We start from the raw sequence: 25,469 nt of genomic DNA on the forward strand, positions 1-25,469 counted from the left end.
GGATCACTAGCGCCCTCTGGTGAAGTGAAGTAAAGTGAATTATATTCATATAGCGCTTTTTCTCTAGTGACTCAAAGCGCCTTACATAGTGAAACCCAATATCTAATTTTTACATTCAAACCAGTGTGGGTGGCACTGGGAGCAGGCGGGTAAAGTGTCTTGCCCGAGGACACAACGGCAGTGACTAGGATGGCTGAAGCGGGGATCGAACCTTGCAACCCTCAAGTTGCTGGCACGGCCGCTCTACCAACCGAGCTATACCGCCCCCCACCAGGACGCGGGAGTCATTTAATGACTCATATTTGACACACGCAGCTACGGTATATTAATAAAACATAGCTGCTGACTGTTCTTTTTAGCATATTGAATAGCTTGGACCTTAAATCCTACTGAAGAGCTCTTAATCTTCTTTTCCTTATGCGATTTCAAATTATTGAAATCAGCCTCCTCCATTTTGAAAATGAAGACTGGTGAAGTGTCACTTGTGACGTGACGAGTTTGACCCAGTGGAAATTCTAGGCATATGCTAATTATTTGGCAAAACGAGTTTGACCCGGCGGAAATTCTAGACATGCGCTAATAAAAATAATATTTTGCGAAACGAGTTTGACCTGGCGTTAATCCTGAGCTGGCGGTAATGCTAAGCATGCTCTAATTATTTTGCGAAACGAGTTTGACCCGGCAGTAATTCTAGGCAGGCGCATGCTATATACCGGCGGCAATTCAAGGAAATACGGTAGTCATGAAAAGAAAGAAAACGCATTGAAATGAGAAGGTGAGTGCAAACTTTTGGCCTGTACCGTACGTCCAAATGCCAAATATCGGCACTATCCCGGCCGATTATCGGTCGATCTCTACTGTTAACCTTACTTTTGGCTTTTTGCATGAAATCCTACTAAATTCCCGTGACGACAAGGCTGCACAAATAAACACACACGCCGACAAAGCCGAAAAACAAACAAATGTATCGCCAAATCCATTTCTTTTTACACAGAAAAAGGGCTTGTTTTTTGTATACAAAGAAAAAAATGGGTTTCCCCTGCAGATACTGTACATGCTTTCCATTGGGCTGCAAAAAACGAGCGCGTAAACACGTATAAATAAACAGACTTGTCACAGTATTTGGCGCGTGCAAGTTACAGGAAGTGAGGCTTGCTTAAGAGGAAATCCCTCCGTCGAACGTAAAGCTACAGCTCGGTGTCGGCTTGAAAAACGTCGTTAAAAAGCGGCTTTGAGTGTGAGGCGGCCATCGTTAGCGAGAGTGTGTTTTAAACCCCACAACAGAAAAGGGCTGCCGCTTTGATGTGTGAAAAGACGTTTTTTGTAACGCGGCACGGAAGCGGAACGAAAGGACGCCACGCAACTTTTGAAGGGAACAGGGAGACTTAACCCAAACGAATCGCCGTTGCCTTCAAACCATGCGAAGTTGCAACCTTTTTCTGGATAAGGAGGTCAGGTAAAGTCGTAAACGCCTGGTGAACGACGCACTGGGCTTTCACATGAGGACGTTGGCGCGGGTGTCCGGCAGCCGCAGGCCCACCAGGCCGCCGCCCACCAGCACGCACGACGCCAGCAGGATGGGGATGGCCTTCGTGATGCCCACAAGCGAGCCAAAGATCAGGTTGCCCAGGACGGCCGACAGCTTGCACATGGCGTTGCAGAAGCCGAAGCCCGTGCCTCTAAAAAAACAAAAAACATTTCATTATTTTGGACAACTGCTCCAATTATTAGTTAAAGCATGGGTGTCAAACTCTGGCCCGCGGGAAAAAACTGGCCCGCCGTGTAATATAATTTGGCCCTTGAGGCAATATCAATTTAGCATTAGAGCTGGCCCGCCGTGTAACACCGCATTCACCGCTAATACTCATACTTGTCAACCCTCCTAATTTTCCCGGTAGACTCCCGAAGTTCAGTGCCCCTCCCGAAAATATCCCAGGGCAACCATTCTCCCGAATTTCTATCGATTTTCACCTGGACAACTATATTGGGGGCGTGCATTTAAGGCACTGCCTTTAGCGTTCTCTACAACCTATCGTCACGTCCGCTTTTCCTCCATACTAACAGCGTGTCACATAATATTTGTGGCTTTTACACACACACACACACACACACACACACACACACACACACACACACACACACACACTTGGTCAACAGCCATACAGGTCACACTGAGGGTGGCCGTATAAACAACTTTAGCACTGTTACAAATATCTGCCACCCTGTGAACCCACACCAAACAAGAATGACAAACACATTTCGGGTGAACATCCGCACCGTAACCCAACAGAACAAACACCCAGAATCCCTTGTGGCACTAACTCTTCCGGGAAACTTCCAGCAAACTGACCAATAATTAACGTTTTATTCATGCATTTTCTCTTGCTACTTCAAGGCTTGAATGTTTGGTTCATTCATTATTGTTTTTTTATTTTCAAATGTATTATTAGCCTGTGGAAAAAAGTAATATTTACCTCAGAAGATTGCAAATAGAAAAAAAGGCATACAATTTTTATTTCAATTTTATTAGATATGCCATTGATATTTTTTTAATTATTATTATTAATATTTGAAACTGGATTTTGCATGTTACTAAAGTTATATAAGCCTTGCTTGTTAAATATTTAATGCAAAACTTTTTTGGGTCCCTATTAAAAGGTTAATTTGTTCAACCTTGGCCCGCGGCTTTGTTCCGTTGAAAATTTTGGCCCACTCTGTATTTGAGTTTGACACCCCTGAGTTAAAGAAAGGTTCAGAAATATTAGGAACAGCTCTCAGTGTGGTTTTACACTATTTTTTTTGACATATTTACAAACCCCGTTTCCATATGAGTTGGGAAATTGTGTTAGATGTAAATATAAACGGAATACAATGATTTGCAAATCATTTTCAACCCATATTCAGTTGAATATGCTACAAAGACAACATATTTGATGTTCAAACTGATAAACGTTTTGTTTTTGCAAATAATAATTAACTTTAGAATTTGATGCCAGCAACACGTGACAAAGAAGTTGAGAAAGGTGGCAATAAATACTGATAAAGTTGAGGAATGCTCATCAAACACTTATTTGGAACATCCCACAGGTGTGCAGGCTAATTGGGAACAGGTGGGTGCCATGATTGGGTATAAAAACAGCTTACCAAAAAATGCTCAGTCTTTCACAAGAAAGGATGGGGCGAGGTACACCCCTTTGTCCACAACTGCGTGAGCAAATAGTCAAACAGTTTAAGAACAACGTTTCTCAAAGTGCAATTGCAAGAAATTTAGGGATTTCAACATCTATGCTCCATAATATCGTCAAAAGGTTCAGAGAATCTGGAGAAACCACTCCACGTAAGCGGCAGGGCCGGAAACCAACATTAAATGATACAATCCCTCAGACGGCACTGTATCAAAAACCAACATCAATCTCTAAAGGATATCACCACAAGGGCTCAGGAGCACTTCAGAAAACCACTGTCACTAAATACAGTTGGTCGCTACATCTGTAAGTGCAAGTTAAAGCTCTACTATGCAAAGCGTAAGCCATTTATCAACAACATCCAGAAACGCCGCCGGCTTCTCTGGGCCCGAGATCATCTAAGGTGGACTGATGCAAAGTGGAAAAGTGTTCTGTGGTCTGACGAGTCCACATTTCAAATTGTTTGTGGAAATAGTCGACATCGTGTCATCCGGACCAAAGGGGAAGAGAACCATCCAGACTGTTATCGACGCAAAGTTGAAAAGCCAGCATCTGTGATGGTATGGTGGTGCATTAGTGCCCAAGGCATGGGTAACTTACACATCTGTGAAGGCACCATTAATGCTGAAAGGTACATACAGGTTTTGGAACAACATATGCTGCCATCCAAGCGCCGTCTTTTTCATGGACGCCGCTGCTTATTTCAGCCAGACAATGTAAAGCCACATTCAGCACATGTTACAACAGCGTGGCTTTGTAAAAAAAAACAAAGAGTGCGGGTGCTTTCCTGGCCCGCCTGCAGTCCAGACCTGTCTCCCATCAAAAATGTGTGGCGCATTATGAAGCGTAAAATACGACGGCGGAGACCCCGGACTGTTGAACGAATGAAGCTCTACATAAAACAAGAATGGGAAAGAATTCCACTTTCAAAGCTTGAACAATTAGTTTATTCAGTTCCCAAACGTTTATTGAGTGTTGTTAAATGAAAAGGTGATGTAACACAGTGGTGAACATGCCCTTTCCCAACTACTTTGGCATGTGTTGCAGCCATGAAATTCCAAGTTAATTATTATTTGAAAAAAAAAATAAAGTTTATGAGTTTGAACATCAAATATCTTGTTTTTGTAGTGCATTCAACTGAATATGGGTTGAAAAGGATTTGCAAATCATTGTATTCTGTTTATATTTACATCTAACACAACTTCCGAACTCATATGGAAACGGGGTTTGTACTCTGTGCGCTGCCGAACATGCTACGTTTGCTCGTAAACCAGCAATGCTATTTAGACCTGCTTTGCCCTCCAGTCAGTGCTGAAGTATTGTCGTTGTCGTCGTAGCTACTACATGTATGCTATATCTGAATAGCAGTTAGCCATTTCCTGTTTGCTGTGAGATGTCTTCTTGTTCCTCTTCTCCTGGTATCCCGTTTCCTAGTTCCTGGTTTGGGTTTTACCTTTATTTGGGACATTAAATGATGTTTTCTTGCACCAAGCCTGCCGTCTCTGCATCTCGGGGTTCGTCACCAACACTTACTGACAGTTCAAGGTCATTTGAAAACATCACCGCACCAAATAACGGCGGCTAAAGCTTCGATCTTAAAGGGGAACATTATCACCAGACCTATGTAAGCTTTAATATATACCTTGATGGTGCAGAAAAAAGACCATATATTTTTTTAACCAATTTCTGAACTCTAAATGGGTGAATTTTGGCTAATTAAACGCCTTTCTGTTTATCACTCTTTTTGCGATGACGTCAGAATGTGACGTCTCCGAGGTAATACAGCCGCCATTTTCATTTTCAACACATTACAAGCTCTGTTATTTTCCGTTTTTTCGACTATTTTTTGGAACTTTGGAGACATCATGCCTCGTCGGTGTGTTGTCGGAGGGTGTAACAACACTAACAGGGAGGGATTCAAGTTGCACCACTGGCCCGAAGATGCGAAAGTGTCTGCCGCCAGACCCCCATTGAATGGGCCAGAGTGTCTCCACATTTTACCGGCGATGACAGACATGGCACAGAGATGTATGGATAACCTGCAGATGCATTTGCAAAGATAAATTCAACGAAATCACAAAGGTGAGTTTTGTTGATGTTGACTTATGTGCTAATCAGACATATTTGGTCGCGGCGTGACTGCCAGCTAATCGATGCTAACATGCTACGCTAATCGACGCTAACATGCTATTTACCGGCGGTGCTAAAGCAGACATGGCACAGAGATGTACGGATAACCTGCAGATGCATTTGCAACTATAAAGTCTACAAATTCACAAAGGTGAGTTTTGTTGATGTTGACTGCCAGCTAATCGATGCTAACATGCTACGCTAATCGATGCTAACATGCTATTTACCGGCGGTGCTAAAGCAGACATGGCACAGAGATGTATGGATAACCTGTATATGCATTTGCAACTATATCACGTTTACTTCCACCCACATTTAATGCGAAAAAAACACTTACCAATCGAAGGATTTAAGTTGCTCCTGTGTCACGAGATATGAAAGTCCTGATCGTTTGGTCCGCACATTTTACCGGCGATGCTAACGCAGCTATTCGGCCATGCTATGGCTATGAATAGCGTCAATAGCTATTCGGTCAATAGCTTCGGTTTCTTCTTCAATACTTTCATACTCCAACCATCCGTTTCATAACATGCGTAATCTGTTAAGTCGCTTAAGTCGCTGAAATCCGAGTCTGAATCCGAGCTAATGTCGCTATATCTTGCTGTGGTATTCCCATTGTTTGTTTACATTGGCAGCACTGTGTGACGTCACAGGGAAATGGATAGTCGCATCGCAAATAGCAAAAATCAAGCACTTTAAAGCTTTTTTTTTAGGGATATTTGGGGACCGGTAAAATTTAGAAAAATAAAAATGAAAATACAACAAGCCACTGGGAACTGATTTTTATTGTTTTTGACCCTTTTGAAATTGTGATAATGTTCCCTTTAAAGATCTAAAAAAATATTTGGGAATGTCCGGCGGGCGAAATTGAAAAGCTTAACGCGGCTCCCCGGGTCTTAATTTACCCAAGTCTGGTGTGGCCTGTAGCCTAGTATGATTACCTTTTGTAAACAACGTCCCTGAAATAGAAGAAAAGAGCAACCTTATTGGCTGTCCAGCTTTGCACAAGCAGAGACGCTGCAGGACTGCTTGTGTCGAGGATTTTAGATGCAAGTTGATATCATTCTTTTGCCGTTATCGGACTGATATCGGTATCAGATCGGGACCCCGTGATAATGTGCACGTGACGCGGAAATAGGCCCAACTGGTCCCGGACTCACCTCCTGTCCGTGGGATAGAGCTCTGTGGTGACAACGTCCAAGGAGTTCCAGGCGGAAATGCTGAGGCCGTTGTAGAGACACAGCATGAAGATCATCATGGACTCGCTGGTGCCGAACCAAAGGAAGAAGCAGCTGATGCCCGACAGCACCATTGAGCCTCCTGAACAGTGACACATGGGTCACGTCCAGCGTCACGCGTGTTCAAAAGGCCAACGTGGATGACATTTAGGCTGCTATTTATATCTAAAGTCAGTACCTAACATGCTGAGACGCCCTATTTTGTCCATGAGGAGGGCCGAGACGATGTTTCCGGGCAGCACAGCCAGCGTTCCCAGGAAGTTGACAAAGTAGACCCAGTAGGCGCTGTAGTCGTCATCGAAGGTCATCTGACAGCCCGTCTTGTTGTGGTGGAAGGAGCTGCTGATGACCCTGGAATTTGTCAGCTTGGCATCGTCGATATCTGCAAGATATGCACACTTTTGCTTTAAATCGGAATAAAATGGAAGGGCCACAATTTGTCATTTGCCTGAATTGATTGAGTCAATATTTACAAGTAGCTGTTATGTCTGCTTTTCCACAGCAGGGGGCGCTGCTGTCCATTTCAAAGCATTACAAGTGCACCAGAAGCTGTGTGGTCACTTTAAAACACATTTTAAATCATCAGTAAGTGGAATAATATCAGGAAATACCCACTGCTCCAGTTTGGGGTTGTATAATGAAAAGGTAAGAAGTGAAATGACAGACGATACTCGTTTGGTATCAAAGATGGCGAACGCTCAGTCAAGCCTTTCTGTTTTATTTCACAATTTGGTTTAGTACTTGAAAATTGACGTACCTCTTACTTTTTTAAAAGCTTTAAGTGATGTACAGTGATCACTGCAGCGGTGCAAAACTATTCAGACTATGTTCCATCCATCCATCCATTTTCTACCGCTTATTCCCCTTTTGGGGTCGCGGGCGCCTATCTCAGCTACAATCGGGCGGAAGGCGGCGTACACCCTGGACAAGTCGCCACCTCATCGCAGTCAGACAATGTTGCGAGAGCCATAATGTAATCGGTAGCATATGCTATATTGCTCACTTTGTTTAGCGCTAATAGTTTTTCCGGTTTGCAGCTTTTTTTTTTATCTAATAATTAATATGAATTTTTATCTCATAATTGCCACTTTCTCATGTCACAATTATGAATTTTTGTCTTACAATTTCAACTTTTTATCTCATAAATTCAACAGTTTATCTCATAATTATGACCTTTTATCTCATAATATACATGTTTGTCTCGTAAATATGACTTTTTATCTCATAAATATGACTTTTTATCTCATAGTTATGACCATTTATCTCATAATATACATTTTTGTCTCATAATTCTGACTTTTTATCTCATAAACATGGCTTTTCATCTCATAATTTCGATTTTTTTAATCTAATAATTATCACAACTTTTTATCTCATAATTCTGACTTCCTCATGTCATAATTATGAATTTTTGTCTTGCAATTTCAACTTTTTATCTCATAATTTCGACTTTCTATCTCATAATGATCACTGCAGCGGTGCAAAACTATTCAGACAATGTTCCATCCATCCATCCATTTTCTACCGCTTATTCCCCTTTAGGGGTCGCGGGCGCCTATCTCAGCTACAATCGGGCGGAAGGCGGCGTACACCCTGGACAAGTCGCCAACTCATCGCAGTCAGACAATGTTGCGAGAGCCATAATGTAATCGGTAGCATATGCTATATTGCTCACTTTGTTTAGCGCTAATAGTTTTTCCGGTTTGCAGCTTCCGGGTGAAAATGCTCTTTCAAAATACATGTTTTGACGATGGGGTTTTGACTGACAGACAGGATCAACATTTTCACAGTTACAACTCGAAAAATGTTAGATAAACATATTTTTAGTCCAAATCGAGCATATATATATATATATATATATATATATATATATATATATATATATATATATGTGGGGGAAAAATCACAAGACTATTTCATCTCTACAGAACTGTTTCATGAGGGGTTCCCTCAATCATCAGGACATTTTATCTCATAATTGTGACCTTTTATCTCATAATGTACATGTTTGTCTCATAAATATGACATTTTATCTCATAATTTTCTTTCTTTCTTGGTTTATTATTTTGACTTTTTATCTCATAATATACATCTTTGTCTCATAATTCTGACTTTTTGTCTCATAATTCTGACTTTTTGTCTCATAATTCTGACTTTTTATCTCATAAACATGGCTTTTCATCTCATAATTTTGATTTTTTTAATCTAATACTTATTACGACTTTTTATCTCATAATTCTGACTTCCTCATGTCATAATTATGAATTTTTGTCTTACAATTTCAACTTTTTATCTCATAATTTCGACTTTTTATCTCATAATTATGACTTTTTATCTCATAAAATACATTTTTGTCCTATAATTCTGACTTCATCTCATAATTTCGACTTTTTATCTCATAATTATGACTTTTTATCTCGTAATATACATTTTGTCTCATAATTCTGATCTTTCATCTCATAATTTAAACTTTTTATATTATAATTACTACTTTTTATGTCATTATATACATTTTTGTCTCATAATTCTGACTTTTTATCTCATAATTTCAATTTTTTATCTCATAAATATGGCTTTTCATCTCATAATTTAAATTTTTTAATCTAATAATTAATATGAATTTTTATCTCACAATTCCCACATTCTCATGTCATATTTATGAAGTTTTGTCTTACAATTTCAACTTTTTATCTCATAATTTCGACAGTTTATCTCATAATTATGACCTTTTATCTCATAATGTACATGTTTGTCTCATAAATATGACATTTTATCTCATAATTTTTCTTTCTTTCTTTCTTACTTTATTATTTTGACTTTTTATCTCATAATATACATTTTTGTCTCATAATTCTGACTTTTTATCTCATAAACATGGCTTTTCATCTCATAATTTTGATTTTTTTAATCTAATACTTATTACGACTTTTTATCTCATAATTCTGACTTCCTCATGTCATAATTATGAATTTTTGTCTTACAATTTCAACTTTTTATCTCATAATTTCGACTTTCTATCTCATAATTATGACTTTTTATCTCATAATATACATTTTTGTCTCATAATTGACTTTTCATCTCATAATTTCGACTTTTTATCTCATAATAATGGCTTTTCATCTCATAATTATTATTTTTTTAAATCTAATAAATATTACGACTTTTTATTTCAAAAGTCTGACTTTCTTATGTCATAATTATACATTTTTGTCTTACAATTTCAACTTTGTATCTCATAATTTAGACATTTTATCTCATAATTTTCTTTCTTTCTTAGTTTATTATTTTGACTTTTTATCTCATAATTATGACTTTTTATCTAATAATATACATTTTTGTCTCATAATTCTGACTTTTTATCTCATAAACATGGCTTTTCATCTCATAATTTTGATTTTTTTAATCTAATACTTATTACGACTTTTTATCTCATAATTCTGACTTCCTCATGTCATAATTATGAATATTTGTCTTACAATTTCAACTTTTCATCTCATAATTTCGACTTTCTATCTCATTAATATGACTTTTTATCTCATAATATACATTTCTGTCTCATAATTCTGACTTCATCTCATAATTTTGACTTTTTATCTCATAATTATGACTTTTTATCTCGTAATATACATTTTGTCTCATAATTCTGATCTTTCATCTCATAATTTCAACTTTTTATATCATAATTACTACTTTTTATGTCATTATATACATTTTTGTCTCATAATTCTGACTTTTTACCTCATAATTTCGATTTTTTATCTCATAAATATGGCTTTTCATCTCATAATTTCAATTTTTTAATCTAATAATTAATATGAATTTTTATCTCCTAATTCCCACTTTCTCATGTCATATTTATGAAGTTTTGTCTTACAATTTCGACAGTTTATCTCATAATATACATTTTTGTCTCATAATTGACTTTTCATCTCATAATTTCGACTTTTTATCTCATAATAATGGCTTTTCATCTCATAATTATAATTTTTTTTAAATCTAATAAATATTACGACTTTTTATTTCAAAAGTCTGACTTTCTTACAATTTCAACTTTTTATCTCATAATTTAGACATTTTATCTCATAATTTTCTTTCTTTCTTTCTTAGTTTATTATTTTGACTTTTTATTTCATAATTATGACTTTTTATCTCATAATATACATTTTTGTCTCATAATTATGACTTTTTATCTCATAAACATGGCTTTTCATCTCATAATTTTGATTTTTTTAATCTAATACTTATTACGACTTTTTATCTCATAATTCTGACTACATGTCATGATTATGAATTTTTGTCTTACAATTTCAACTTTTTATCTCATAATTTCGACTTTCTATCTCATAATTATGACTTTTTATCTCATAATATACATTTTTGTCTCATAATTGACTTTTCATCTCATAATTTCGACTTTTTATCTCATAATAATGGCTTTTCATCTCATAATTATTATTTTTTTAAATCTAATAAATATTACGACTTTTTATTTCAAAAGTCTGACTTTCTTATGTCATAATTATACATTTTTGTCTTACAATTTCAACTTTTTATCTCATAATTTAGACATTTTATCTCATAATTTTCTTTCTTTCTTAGTTTATTATTTTGACTTTTTATCTCATAATTATGACTTTTTATCTAATAATATACATTTTTGTCTCATAATTCTGACTTTTTATCTCATAAACATGGCTTTTCATCTCATAATTTTGATTTTTTTAATCTAATACTTATTACGACTTTTTATCTCATAATTCTGACTTCCTCATGTCATAATTATGAATATTTGTCTTACAATTTCAACTTTTCATCTCATAATTTCGACTTTCTATCTCATTAATATGACTTTTTATCTCATAATATACATTTCTGTCTCATAATTCTGACTTCATCTCATAATTTTGACTTTTTATCTCATAATTATGACTTTTTATCTCGTAATATACATTTTGTCTCATAATTCTGATCTTTCATCTCATAATTTCAACTTTTTATATCATAATTACTACTTTTTATGTCATTATATACATTTTTGTCTCATAATTCTGACTTTTTACCTCATAATTTCGATTTTTTATCTCATAAATATGGCTTTTCATCTCATAATTTCAATTTTTTAATCTAATAATTAATATGAATTTTTATCTCCTAATTCCCACTTTCTCATGTCATATTTATGAAGTTTTGTCTTACAATTTCGACAGTTTATCTCATAATATACATTTTTGTCTCATAATTGACTTTTCATCTCATAATTTCGACTTTTTATCTCATAATAATGGCTTTTCATCTCATAATTATAATTTTTTTTAAATCTAATAAATATTACGACTTTTTATTTCAAAAGTCTGACTTTCTTACAATTTCAACTTTTTATCTCATAATTTAGACATTTTATCTCATAATTTTCTTTCTTTCTTTCTTAGTTTATTATTTTGACTTTTTATTTCATAATTATGACTTTTTATCTCATAATATACATTTTTGTCTCATAATTATGACTTTTTATCTCATAAACATGGCTTTTCATCTCATAATTTTGATTTTTTTAATCTAATACTTATTACGACTTTTTATCTCATAATTCTGACTACATGTCATGATTATGAATTTTTGTCTTACAATTTCAACTTTTCATCTCATAATTTCGACTTTCTATCTCATAATTATGACTTTTTATCTCATAATATACATTTTTGTCCAATAATTCTGAATTCATCTCATAATTTCGACTTTTTATCTCATTAATCTGACTACATGTCATGATTATGAATTTTTGTCTTACAATTTCAACTTTTTATCTCATAATTTCGACTTTCTATCTCATAATTATGACTTTTTATCTCATAATATACATATTTGTCCAATAATTCTGAATTCATCTCATAATTTCGACTTTTTATCTCATAATTATGACTTTGTATCTCGTAATATACATTTTGTCTCATAATTCTGATCTTTCATCTCATAATTTCGACTTTTTATATCATAATTACTACTTTTTATGTCATTATATACATTTTTGTCTCATAATTCTGACTTTTTATCTCATAATTTTGACTTTTTATCTCACAAATATGGCTTTTCATCTCATAATTTCGATTTTTTAATCTAATAATTAATATGAATTTTTATCTCCTAATTCCCACTTTCTCATGTCATATTTATGAAGTTTTGTCTTACAATTTCAACTTTTTATCTCATAATTTTGACAGTTTATCTCATAATTATGACTTTTTATCTCATAATATACATTTTTGTCTCATAATTGACTTTTCATCTCATAATTTCGACTTTTTATCTCATAATAATGGCTTTTCATCTCATAATTATAATTTTTTTAAATCTAATAAATATTACGACTTTTTATTTCAAAAGTCTGACTTTCTTATGTCATAATTATACATTTTTGTCTTACAATTTCAACTTTTTATCTCATAATTTAGACATTTTATCTCATAATTTTCTTTCTTTCTTTCTTAGTTTATTATTTTGACTTTTTATCTCATAATTATGACTTTTTATCTAATAATATACATTTTTGTCTCATAATTCTGACTTTTTATCTCATAAACATGGCTTTTCATCTCATAATTTTGATTTTTTTAATCGAATACTTATTACGACTTTTTATCTCATAATTCTGACTTCCTCATGTCATAATTATGAATTTTTGTCTTACAATTTCAACTTTTTATCTCATAATTTCGACTTTCTATCTCATAATTATGACTTTTTATCTCATAATATACATTTTTGTCTCATAATTGACTTTTCATCTCATAATTTCGACTTTTTATCTCATAATAATGGCTTTTCATCTCATAATTATTATTTTTTTTAAATCTGATAAATATTACGACTTTTTATTTCAAAAGTCTGACTTTCTTATGTCATAATTATATATTTTTGTCTTACAATTTCAACTTTTTATCTCATAATTTCGACAGTTTATCTCATAATTATGACTTTTTATCTCATAATATACATTTTTGTCTCATAATTGACTTTTCATCTCATAATTTCGACTTTTTATCTCATAATAATGGCTTTTCATCTCATAAGTATTTTTTTTTTAAATCTAATAAATATTACGACTTTTTATTTCAAAAGTCTGACTTTCTTATTGATAATTATATATTTTTGTCTTACAATTTCAACTTTTTATCTCATAATTTAGACATTTTATCTCATAATTTTCTTTCTTTCTTTCATAGTTTATTATTTTGACTTTTTATCTCATAATATACATGTTTGTCTCGTAATTCTGACTTCATCTCATAATTTCGATTTTTTATCTCATAATTATGACTTTTTATCTCGTAATATACATTTTGTGTCATAATTCTGACTTTTCATCTCATAATTTCAATTTTTTAATCTAATAATTAATATGAATTTTTATCTCATAATTCCCACTTTCTCATGTCATATTTATGAAGTTTTGTCTTACAATTTCAACTTTTTATCTCATAATTTCGACAGTTTATCTCATAATTATGACTTTTTATCTCATAATATACATTTTTGTCTCATAATTGACTTTTCATCTCATAATTTCGACTTTTTATCTCATAATAATGGCTTTTCATCTCATAATTATTATTTTTTTTAAATCTAATAAATATTACGACTTTTTATTTCAAAAATCTGACTTTCTTATGTCATAATTATACATTTTTGTCTTACAATTTCAACTTTTTATCTCATAATTTAGACATTTTATCTCATAATTTTCTTTCTTTCTTTCTTAGTTTATTATTTTGACTTTTTATCTCATAATTATGACTTTTTATCTAATAATATACATTTTTGTCTCATAATTATGACTTTTTATCTCACAAACATGGCTTTTCATCTCATAATTTTGATTTTTTTAATCTAATACTTATTACGACTTTTTATCTCATAATTCTGACTTCATGTCATAATTATGAATTTTTGTCTTACAATTTCAACTTTTCATCTCATAATTTCAACTTTCTATCTCATAATTATGACTTTTTATCTCATAATATACATTTTTGTCCTATAATTCTGACTTCATCTCATAATTTCGACTTTTTATCTCATAATTATGACTTTTTATCTCATAATATGCATTTTGTCTCATAATTCTGACTTTTTATCTCATAATTTCGACTTTTTATCTCACAAATATGGCTTTTCATCTCATAATTTCGATTTTTTTATCTAATAATTAATATAAATTTTTATCTCATAATTCCCACTTTCTCATGTCATAGTTATGAAGTTTTGTCTTACAATTTCAACTTTTTATCTCAAAATTTCGACAGTTTATCTCATAATTATGATTTTTTATCTCATAATATACATTTTTTCACATATTGACTTTTCATCTCATAATTTCAACTTTTTATCTCATAAATATGGCTTTTCATCTCATAATTTTTTTTTTTTAAATGTAATAAATATTACGACTTTTTATCTCATAAGTCTGACTTTCTTATGTCATAATTACATATTTTTGTCTTACAATTTGAACTTTTTATCTCATAATTTAAACATTTTATCTCATAATTATGACCTTTTATCTCATAATATACATATTTGTCTCATAAATATGACTTTTTATCTCATAATTATGACTTTTTATCGCATAATATACATTTTTGTCTCATAATTCTGACTTTTTATCTCATAAACATGGGTTTTCATCTCATAATTTCGATATTTTTTTAATCTAATAATTAACACGACTTTTTGTCTCATAATTCTGACTTCATGTCCTAATTATGAATTTTTGTCTTACAATTTCAACTTTTTATCTCATAATTGTGACTTCATGTCATAATTATGAATTTTTGTCTTACAATTTCAACTTTTTATCTCATAATTTCGACTTTTTATCTCATAATTATGACTTTGTATCTCATAATATACATTTTTGTCTCATAATTCTGACTTCATCTCATAATTTTGACTTTTTATCTCATAATTATGACTTTTTATCTCGTAATATACATTTTGTCTCATAATTCTGATCTTTCATCTCATAATTTCGACTTTTTATATCATAATTACTACTTTTTATGTCATTATATACATTTTTGCCTCATAATTCTGACTTTTTATCTCATAATTTCGATTTTTTATCTCATAAATATGGCTTTTCATCTCATAATTTCAATTTTTTAATCTAATAATTAATATGAATTTTTATCTCCTAATTCCCACTTTCTCATGTCATATTTATGAAGTTTTGTCTTACAATTTCAACTTTTTATCTCATAATTTCGACAGTTTATCTCATAATTATGACTTTTTATCTCATAATATACATTTTTGTCTCATAATTGACTTTTCATCTCATAATTTCGACTTTTTATCTCATAATGATGGCTTTTCATCTCATAATTATTATTTTTTTTAAATCTAATAAATATTACGACTTTTTATTTCAAAAGTCTGACTTTCTTATGTCATAATTATACATTTTCGTCTTACAATTTCAACTTTTTATCTCATAATTTAGACATTTTATCTCATAATTTTCTTTCTTAGTTTATTATTTTGACTTTTTAACTCATAATTATGACTTTTTATCTCATAATATACATTTTTGTCTCATAATTATGACTTTTTATCTCATAAACATGGCTTTTCATCTCATAATTTTGATTTTTTTAATCTAATACTTATTACGACTTTTTATCTCATAATTCTGACTTCATGTCATAATTATGAATTTTTGTCTTACAATTTCAACTTTTTATCTCATAATTTCGACTTTCTATCTCATAATTATGACTTTTTATCTCATAATATACATTTTTGTCCTATAATTCTGACTTCATCTAATAATTTTGACTTTTTATTTCATAACTATGACTTTTTATCTCATAATATACATTTTGTTTCATAATTCTGATCTTTCAACTCATAATTTCAACTTTTTATATCATAATTACTACTTTTTATGTCATTATATACATTTTTGTCTCATAATTCTGACTTTTTATCTCATAATTTCGACTTTTTATCTCATAAATATGGCTTTTCGTCTCATAATTTTGATTTTTTAATCTAATAATTAATATGAATTTTTATCTCCTAATTCCCACTTTCTCATGTCATATTTATGAAGTTTTGTCTTACAATTTCAACTTTTTATCTCATAATTTTGACAGTTTATCTCATAATTATGACTTTTTATCTCATAATATACATTTTTGTCTCATAATTGACTTTTCATCTCATAATTTCGACTTTTTATCTCATAATAATGGCTTTTCATCTCATAATTATTATTATTTTTAAATCTAATAAATATTACGACTTTTTATTTCAAAAGTCTGACTTTCTTATGTCATAATTATGTATTTTTGTCTTACAATTTCAACTTTTTATCTCATAATTTAGACATTTTATCTCATAATTTTCTTTCTTTCTTTCTTAGTTTATTATTTTGACTTTTTATCTCATAATTATGACTTTTTATCTCATAATATACATTTTTGTCTCATAATTATGACTTTTTATCTCATAAACATGGCTTTTCATCTCATAATTTTGATTATTTTAATCTAATACTTATTACGACTTTTTATCTCATAATTCTGACTTCCTCATGTCATAATTATGAATTTTTGTCTTACAATTTCAACTTTTCATCTCATAATTTCGACTTTCTATCTCATTAATATGACTTTTTATCTCATAATATACATTTTTGTCTCATAATTCTGACTTCATCTCATAATTTCGACTTTTTATCTCATAATTATGACTTTTTATCTCGTAATATACATTTTGTGTCATAATTCTGATCTTTCATCTCATAATTTCGACTTTTTATATCATAATTACTACTTTTTATGTCATTATATAAATGTTTGTCTCATAATTCTGACTTTTTATCTTATAATTTCGACTTTTTATCTCATAAATATGGCTTTTCGCCTCAAAATTTCTATTTTTAATCTAATAATTAATATGAATTTTTATTTCATAATTCCCACTTTCTCATGTCATAATTATGATTTTTTGTCTTACAATTTCAACTTTTTATCTCATAATTTCGACAGTTTATCTCATAATTATGACCTTTTATCTCATAACATACCTGTTTGTCTCATAAATCTGAATTTTTATCTCATAAATATGACTTTTTATCTCATAGTTATGACTTTTTATCGCATAATATACATTTTTGTCTCATAATTTTGACTTTTTATCTCATAAACATGGCTTTTTATCTCATAATTTCTATTTTTTTAATCTAATAATCATCCCGACTTTTTATCTCATAATTCTGACTTCCTCATGTCCTAATTGTGAATTTTTGTCTTACACTTTCAGCTTTTTATCTCATAATTTCGACTTTCTATCTTATAATTATGACTTTTTATCTCATAATATACATTTTTGTCCTATAATTCTGACTTCATCTCATAATTTTGACTTTTTATTTCATAACTATGACTTTTTATCTCATAATATACATTTTGTTTCATAATTCTGATCTTTCATCTCATATTTTTGACTTTTTATATCATAATTACTACTTTTTATGTCATAATATACTTTTTATCTCATAATTTTGACTTTTTATCTCATAAAAATGACTTTTCATCTCATAATTTCGATTTTTAAAAATCTAATAATTAATACGAATTTTTATCTCCTAATTCTGACTTTCTCATGTCATAATTATGAATTTTTGTCTTACAATTTCAACTTTTTATCTCATAATTATAACTTTTTATCTCGTAATATACATATTTGTCTCAAATATTTGGCTTTTTGTCTAATCATTACGACCTTTTATCTCATAATTCCAACTTTTTCATGGCCATCCATCCATCCATTTTCTACCGCTTGTCCCATTCGGGGTCGCTGGAGCCTATCTCAGCTGCATTTGGGCATGGTTATGAATCTTTGTCTTACAATTTCAACTTTTAATCGCATAATTTCGACTTTTCATCTAATAGTTTCAACTTCCTTATCTCATAATTACTTCACATTTGTAGAAACCGAGTTTTTATTTTTAAGAATGATAAGATTTGAGTCCGGCTAAAGGGTTAAATTGCTGTTCTTGTTCCCACCCTCTCATGCAGCAACGATGCTGGGGGGCAAAGGAGACTTGGTTTCCCATGGTGCTTTGTCGGCAATATGTGCTTTTCAGCGAGTCCATGTTCAGCATTTTCCTGAGTGCTGCAGGGAAATCATTTTCAGATGCAGACTCCCACCAGGTCTGATTCAGCTCCACTTCTCTCTCAAAGCACTCATGACATCTGGTTGAACTTGCAGCACTGCCATGCGGAGATGGCCGTCCTGCATGCCAGAGTCGGACGTGATCTGCAAAGTCGCTTGAAGTGATTCTCTCTCCTCGAAACCACATTAAAAGCCTAATGAGGGGTCAGAGGTCAGCCGAGAAACAGCCAGCACTTACTGAAGTGTAATTCTGTCTGTGTTTAATTCCTTGCTTCTTTGTCTGTTTAATAGATGCCATCAGTGTTTGAACCTGTCACTAAATATATATATATTTCTAAGTATTTAAATTGTTTTTTTATTTTAGTAAAAGTTCAAAGTTTTGACACATTTTGAGTAATTTTTTAGCCCGGTTGGCAGTCGGGTGGCAGGCCTCAGCAGACGCTAAATTTGCATGTCCATAAAAATCGGTTCCCAAACCAACAACTCACAACTGAGGAATCGGTTCTCGTCACTCACTTTAAAAGAGACGTTTAAAAGACCCGATTCGATCACCAACCTCACATCTCCACATTGGAGTTTCTCTGCGCCGGTCGGGAGCTCGGAGGAAGCAGAGACCCAAACGGGCGCAAACTTACCTGTGTTGTAAAAGAAGGAGTCGACAAAGGTGCAGTTCTTGAAGGAGGACCCCACCGAGGAGACGTCCTCAAAATAGCAATTCATGAAGGAGGAGTTGATGAAGGACACGGCCTTGAACTTCATACTGATGAACCTGCATGGAGGGGAGAAGGATTTAACCATGCTCTGTTATTTTTGACGACGCCGTTTCATTTCCTGTTCAAGGCGGAGATAAAGGAGGCGGGATTCAAATGAGCGACGTGCAGCAGCGAGCGTGTTGTGACACGCGGTCGGCGGATAATAGCCGGGAAAGTACTGGGATAGAGAGCGCAAAAAAGTGACGGCTAGTCTTCATTGTGTGAGGCAATGCAAATTAAAGAATAAAAATGAAAAAAAAAATAACGGTTTGAATTGGTCCACGTTATCGGGGACTGTTATTACTGACGGACAGGTGTCGCGGTGTGACTGCAGCCAGGCACGTAAGAAAACCCTCGTCTCCATGGCAACGTCTCTGTGACATCTGGCGTGTGTTTGCGTTCTCGTGGTGCAGCAGAGATGGAACACAGCGTTAAGGTAGGAATGATGATTTATTCCTAACTACAAAAACAAACTAATAACAGAAATACTGGCACATAGGCACTAAAGACAAAACAAACAGAACTAGCGTGGAAGCTAGAATGAACTGAAAGCGCTAGTATGTAAACTAAGGACAAGTAAACAAACAAAATAGCATGGAAGCTAATAGGGTGAAAAAAGATAGTTACCACAATGCGGGAAGATCGATGTCACTTGTTGCGTGTAGCAAACTATAGTCCGAGACCGAATGTAAAACAAGGGCGGTCATAAATAAGGAGATAACTAATCAAGTCAGGTGCGTGACGACAAACCAGAATCAGGTGACACTGAATGAGTTACCCTGACAACAGAAAACCAAACAGGAAGTGCCACCGGGAACCAAAGACGTTGAATGCAACACAGGATGATAAAACAGAAACAAAACCAGAATATGACATGGTCCAAGATGTGGACCATGACAGTCGCTGTCGCTTACACTCATTTGCCGCTTTTCCACTAACGCAGGGGTAGGCAACCCAGAACGTTGAAAGAGCCATTTTGGACCCAAATAACACAACTTTGTCAAGCACCATTCATATAAAACTCGCGGGCCGCACTAACATTAAACTTTCATATTAAGGTGGGGGCCGCAAAATAACGCCAAATGCAGCCCGCGGTTCTGAGACCCTGGCATAAAAAATCTATGCCAAAGGCGTCAAAACCCATTTTCATGGTGGGCCACATCGCATAGGAGGGCCGCGTCATGATAATATTACATAATTTCAATTTTATTAGCTTTAATAAAAAATGTGTTAGACAAATATACATTTTGAAGCTAAATGTTAAAAATAACATTTATAGTTAACATTTAGATAGTATATAACATATATATATATATATATATATATATATATATATATATATATATATACTGTACATATATATATATATACTCACATATATATACAGTATACTGTATATATATATATATATATATATATATATATATATATAAACATATATATCCATCCATCCATTTTCTACCGCTTATTCCCTTTTGGGGTCGCGGGGGGCGCTGGCGCCTATCTCAGCTACAATCGGGTGGAAGGCGGGGTACACCCTGGACAAGTCGCCACCTCATCGCAGGGCCAACACAGATAGACAGACAACATTCACACTCACACACTAGGGCCAATTTAGTGTTGTCAATCAACCTATCCCCAGGTGCATGTCTTTGGAAGTGGGAAGAAGCCGGAGTACCCGGAGGGAACCCACGCATTCACGGGGAGAACATGCAAACTCCACACAGAAAGATCCCGAGCCTGGATTTGAACCCAGGACTGCAGGACCTTCGTATTGTGAGGCACCGTGAAGCCCAAACATATATATATATATGTATATATATATACATTTGAAGTTTTAGATAATATACATCTAAATGTTACTGCTAAATGTGAAATCCAACATTTATATTTAATAACATTTATAATTACCATTTAGATTTTTATTGAACACTTAGCTTTTACATTTACTGTAGATTTAGATATAAAATTTAGATTTAATGTTAAAAGGCTGCTTTTAGATTTATATTTAATATTTTGATTTAAATTCCACATTTGGGGAATGGGGATGGCGTGGCGAAGTTGGTAGAGTGGCTGTGCCAGCAATCTGAGGGTTACTGGTTCAATCCCCACCTTCTACCATCCTAGCCACGTCCGTTGTGTCCTTCGGCAAGACACTTCACCCTTGCTCCTGATGGGTCCTGGTGAGTGCCTTGCATGGCAGCTCCCGCCATCAGTGTGTGAATGTGTGTGTGAATGGGTAAATGTGGAAGTAGTGTCAAAGCGCTTTGAGTACCTTGAAGGTAGAAAAGCGCTATACAAGTATAACCCATTTACCATTTACATTTAGGTTTGTATTTAATATTTATTTTGAGATTCAACATTTAAATCATTTGAACCTAAATGTAATGAAATATGAGCTGAAAGTTGAAAATATATCTGCTGGAAAAGTGTGACTGCATATGTCATTTGAGTAATATCAAACACCGAAATGGGGCCACAAACAATGTGTTGTTTAGGGGCCACAAAAAAGCTGGACGTGCTAGTCTGGTGTCAGGGAAACACACAGTCAGGCTTACCTGTCGTTGAGGAACACCCCGTTTCTGTGGATCTGGTTCTCCAGGGTGAAGTTGAAGGTGAAGTCCTCGATGCGCTCGTTGTTGTGAATCTTCACCCTGGAGGCGTACTCGTCGGCCTGGAGGTGCTTGATCACGTCGGGGAACCACACCGACAGTCCGTAGTACCTGCGCACGCCAACCGGGTCGTCAAACGTTCAAGTCACAGAGTGTGTGAGGTGTTGGGGGGCGTGAGAGGCCATAGCGTAATAGATATACAAATAAAACTTCAGGGAGGGGCGTGAAAAAAATGTTGTCCCCTACAAAAATGTAACTGATCAAACAGCCCCTTTATTGCAGTGTTTTTTTCCTACTGCGTGAGGTGTTGGGGGGCGTGAGAGACAATAGCGTATTATATATACAGATAAAACATGAACATTAACTTCAGGGGGGGCGTGAAATAAATGTTATCCCCTAGAAAAATGTAACTGAACAAACAGACCCTTTATTGCAGTGCTTCTTAAATAGTGCGTGACGTGTTGCAGGGGGGCGTGAGAGGCCATAGCATAAGAGATATATACAAGTAAAACATAAACATTAACTTCAGGGAGGGGCGTGAAAAAAAACGTCGCCGAGAAAAATGTAACTGAGCAAACACCCCATTTATTGCAGTGCTTCTTAAGTAGTGCGTGAGGTGTTGGGGGGGCGTGAGAGGCCATAGCGTAATAGATATACAGGTAAAACATAAACATTAACTACAGGGGGCAGGAGGGGCGTGAAAAAAATGTTGTCTCCTAGAAAAATGTAACTGAGCAAACAGCCCCTTTATTGCGGTTCTTCTCAAATAGTGCTTGAGGAGTTGGGGGGCGTGAGAGGCCATAACGTAAAAGATATACAGATAAAACATGAACATTAACTTCGGGGTAGTAGGCGTGAAAAAATGTCCCCTAGAAAAATGTAACGGAGCAAACAGCCCCTTTATTGCAGTGCTTCTCAAATAGTGCGTGAGGTGTTGGGGAGCGTGAGAGGCCATAACGTAAAAGATATAGAGATAAAACATGAAGATTAACTTCGGGGTGGTAGACGTGAAAAAATTTCCCCTAGAAAAATATAACGGAGCAAACAGCACCTTTATTGCAATGCTTCTCAAATAGTGCGTGAGGTGTCGGGGAGCGTGAGAGGCCAGAGCGTAATAGATATACAGATAAAATATAAACATTAACTTTAGGGGGCGTGAAAAAATGTTTTCCCCTCGAAAAATTTAACTGAGCAAACACCCCATTTATTGCAGTGCTTCTTGTGTAGTGCGTGAAGTGTTGGGGGGGCGTGAGAGGCCATAGCGTAATAGATATACAGGTAAAACATAAACATTAACTTCAGGGGGAGGAGGGGCGTGAAAAAAATGTTGTCCCCTAGAAAAATGTAACTGAGCAAACAGCCACTTTATTGCTGTTCTTCTTATATTGTGCATGAAGTGTTCGGGGGGCGTGAGAGGCCATAGCGTAAAAGATATACAGATAAAACATGAACATTAACTCCGGGGTAGTAGGCGTGAAAAAAAGGCCCCTACAAAAATGTAACGGAGCAAACAGCCCCTTTATTGCAGTGCTTCTCAAATAGTGTGTGAGGTGTCGGGGAGCGTGAGAGGCCATAGCGTAATAGGTGTACAGATAAAACAAACATTAACTTCAGGGGGGCGTGAAAAAAATGTTGTCCCCTCGAAAAATGCAACTGAGCAAACACCCCATTTATTGCAGTGCTTCTTAAGTAGTGCGTGAGGTGTTGGGGGGGCGTGAGAGGCCATAGCATAATAGATATACAGGTAAAACATAAACATTAACTACAGGGGGCAGGAAGGGCGTGAAAAAAATGTTGTCCCCTAGAAAAATGTAACTGAGCAAACAGCCCCTTTATTGCGGTTCTTCTCAAATAGTGCTTTAGGTGTTGGGGGGGCGTGAGAGGCGATAGGGAATAGATATACAGATAAAACATGAACATTAACTTCAGGGTGGTAGGCCTGAAAAAATGTCTCCTAGAAAAATGTAACTGCGCAAACAGCCCCTTTATTGCAGTGCTTCTCAAATAGTGCGTGAGGGATCGGGGGGCTGAGAACCGATAGCATATATCTTGACACATACAGATAAATATAGATCAACTTCAGGGGGGGGCGCGAACATTTTTTTTGTCCCCTAGAAAAATGTAACTGAGCAAACAGCCCGTTTCTTGCAGTGCTTGTCAAATAGTGGGTGAGGTGTTTTGGGGGGGCGTAAGAGGCAATAGCGTACTATATATATATACAGATAAAACATAAACATTAACTTCAGGGGGGGCGTGAAAAAATGTTGTCCCCTTGAAAGATATAATTGATCAAACAGTCCATTTATTGCAGTGCTTCTTTAATACTGCGTGAGGTGTCGGGGGGCGTGAGAGGCAATAGCGTACTATATATATATATATATATATATATATATATATATATATATATATATATATATATATATATATATATATATACATACAGATAAAACATGAACATTAACTTCAGGGCGGGCGTGAAATAAATGTTGTCCCCTAGAAAAATGTAACTGAGCAAACAGCCCCTTTATTGCAGTGCTTCTTAAACACTGCGTGACGTGTTGCAGGGGGGTGTGAGAGGCCATAGTGTAATAGATATATACAGGTAAAACATAAACATTAACTTCAGGGAGGGGCGTGAAAAAAAATGTCACCGAGAAAAATGTAACTGAGCAAACACCCCATTTATTGCAGTGCTTCTTAAGTAGTGCGTGAGGTGTTGGGGGGGCGTGAGAGGCCATACCGTAATAGATATACAGGTAAAGCATAAACATTAACTACAGGGGGCAGGAGGGGCGTGAGAAAAATGTTTTCCCCTAGAAAAATGTAACTGAGCAAACACCCCCTTTATTGCGGTTCTTCTCAAATAGTGCTTTAGGTGTTGGGGGGGCGTGAGAGGCGATAGGGAATAGATATACAGATAAAACATGAACATTAACTTCAGGGTGGTAGGCCTGAAAAAATGTCCCCTACAAAAATGTAACTGAGCAAACAGCCCCTTTATTGCAGTGCTTCTCAAATAGTGCGTGAGGGATCGGGGGGGCGTGAGAACCAATAGCATATATCTTGACACATACAGATAAATATAGATCACCTTCAGGGGGGGGCGCGAACATTTTTTTTTGTCCCCTAGAAAAATGTAACTGAGCAAACAGCCCGTTTCTTGCAGTGCTTGTCAAATAGTGTGTGAGGTGTTGGGGAGTGGGTGGGTGGGGGGGGTGGGTGAGAGGCAATAGCGTACTATATATATATATATATATATATATATATATACAGATAAAACATGAACATTAACTTCAGGAGGGGCGTGAAAAAATGTTGTCCCCTAGAAAAACGCAACTGAGCAAACAGCCCCTTTATTGAAGTGCTCCTTAA

At 34.4% G+C, this 25,469-nt stretch overlaps 1 protein-coding gene across 1 annotated transcript in view; it reads right to left on the reverse strand.

Annotated features, from left to right (window-relative positions):
- Nucleotides 1-6,391: 6,391 nt before the first annotated feature.
- Nucleotides 6,392-25,469, reverse strand: part of LOC133557447 (synaptic vesicle glycoprotein 2C-like) — an 88,047-nt gene continuing 68,969 nt past the window's right edge. Inside the window, exons 9-12 of the mRNA XM_061907907.1 lie at nucleotides 22,044-22,208; nucleotides 19,369-19,502; nucleotides 6,732-6,935; nucleotides 6,392-6,635 (exon numbers count right to left, since the gene is read on the reverse strand). Of these exons, the coding sequence (XP_061763891.1) occupies nucleotides 6,472-6,635; nucleotides 6,732-6,935; nucleotides 19,369-19,502; nucleotides 22,044-22,208 (667 nt within the window). The 3' untranslated portion in view covers nucleotides 6,392-6,471. The remainder of the gene's footprint in view (nucleotides 6,636-6,731; nucleotides 6,936-19,368; nucleotides 19,503-22,043; nucleotides 22,209-25,469) is intronic.

The sequence above is a fragment of the Nerophis ophidion genome, linkage group LG08, assembly GCF_033978795.1.
Source record: "Nerophis ophidion isolate RoL-2023_Sa linkage group LG08, RoL_Noph_v1.0, whole genome shotgun sequence".
Taxonomy (NCBI): Eukaryota; Metazoa; Chordata; class Actinopteri; order Syngnathiformes; family Syngnathidae; genus Nerophis; species Nerophis ophidion.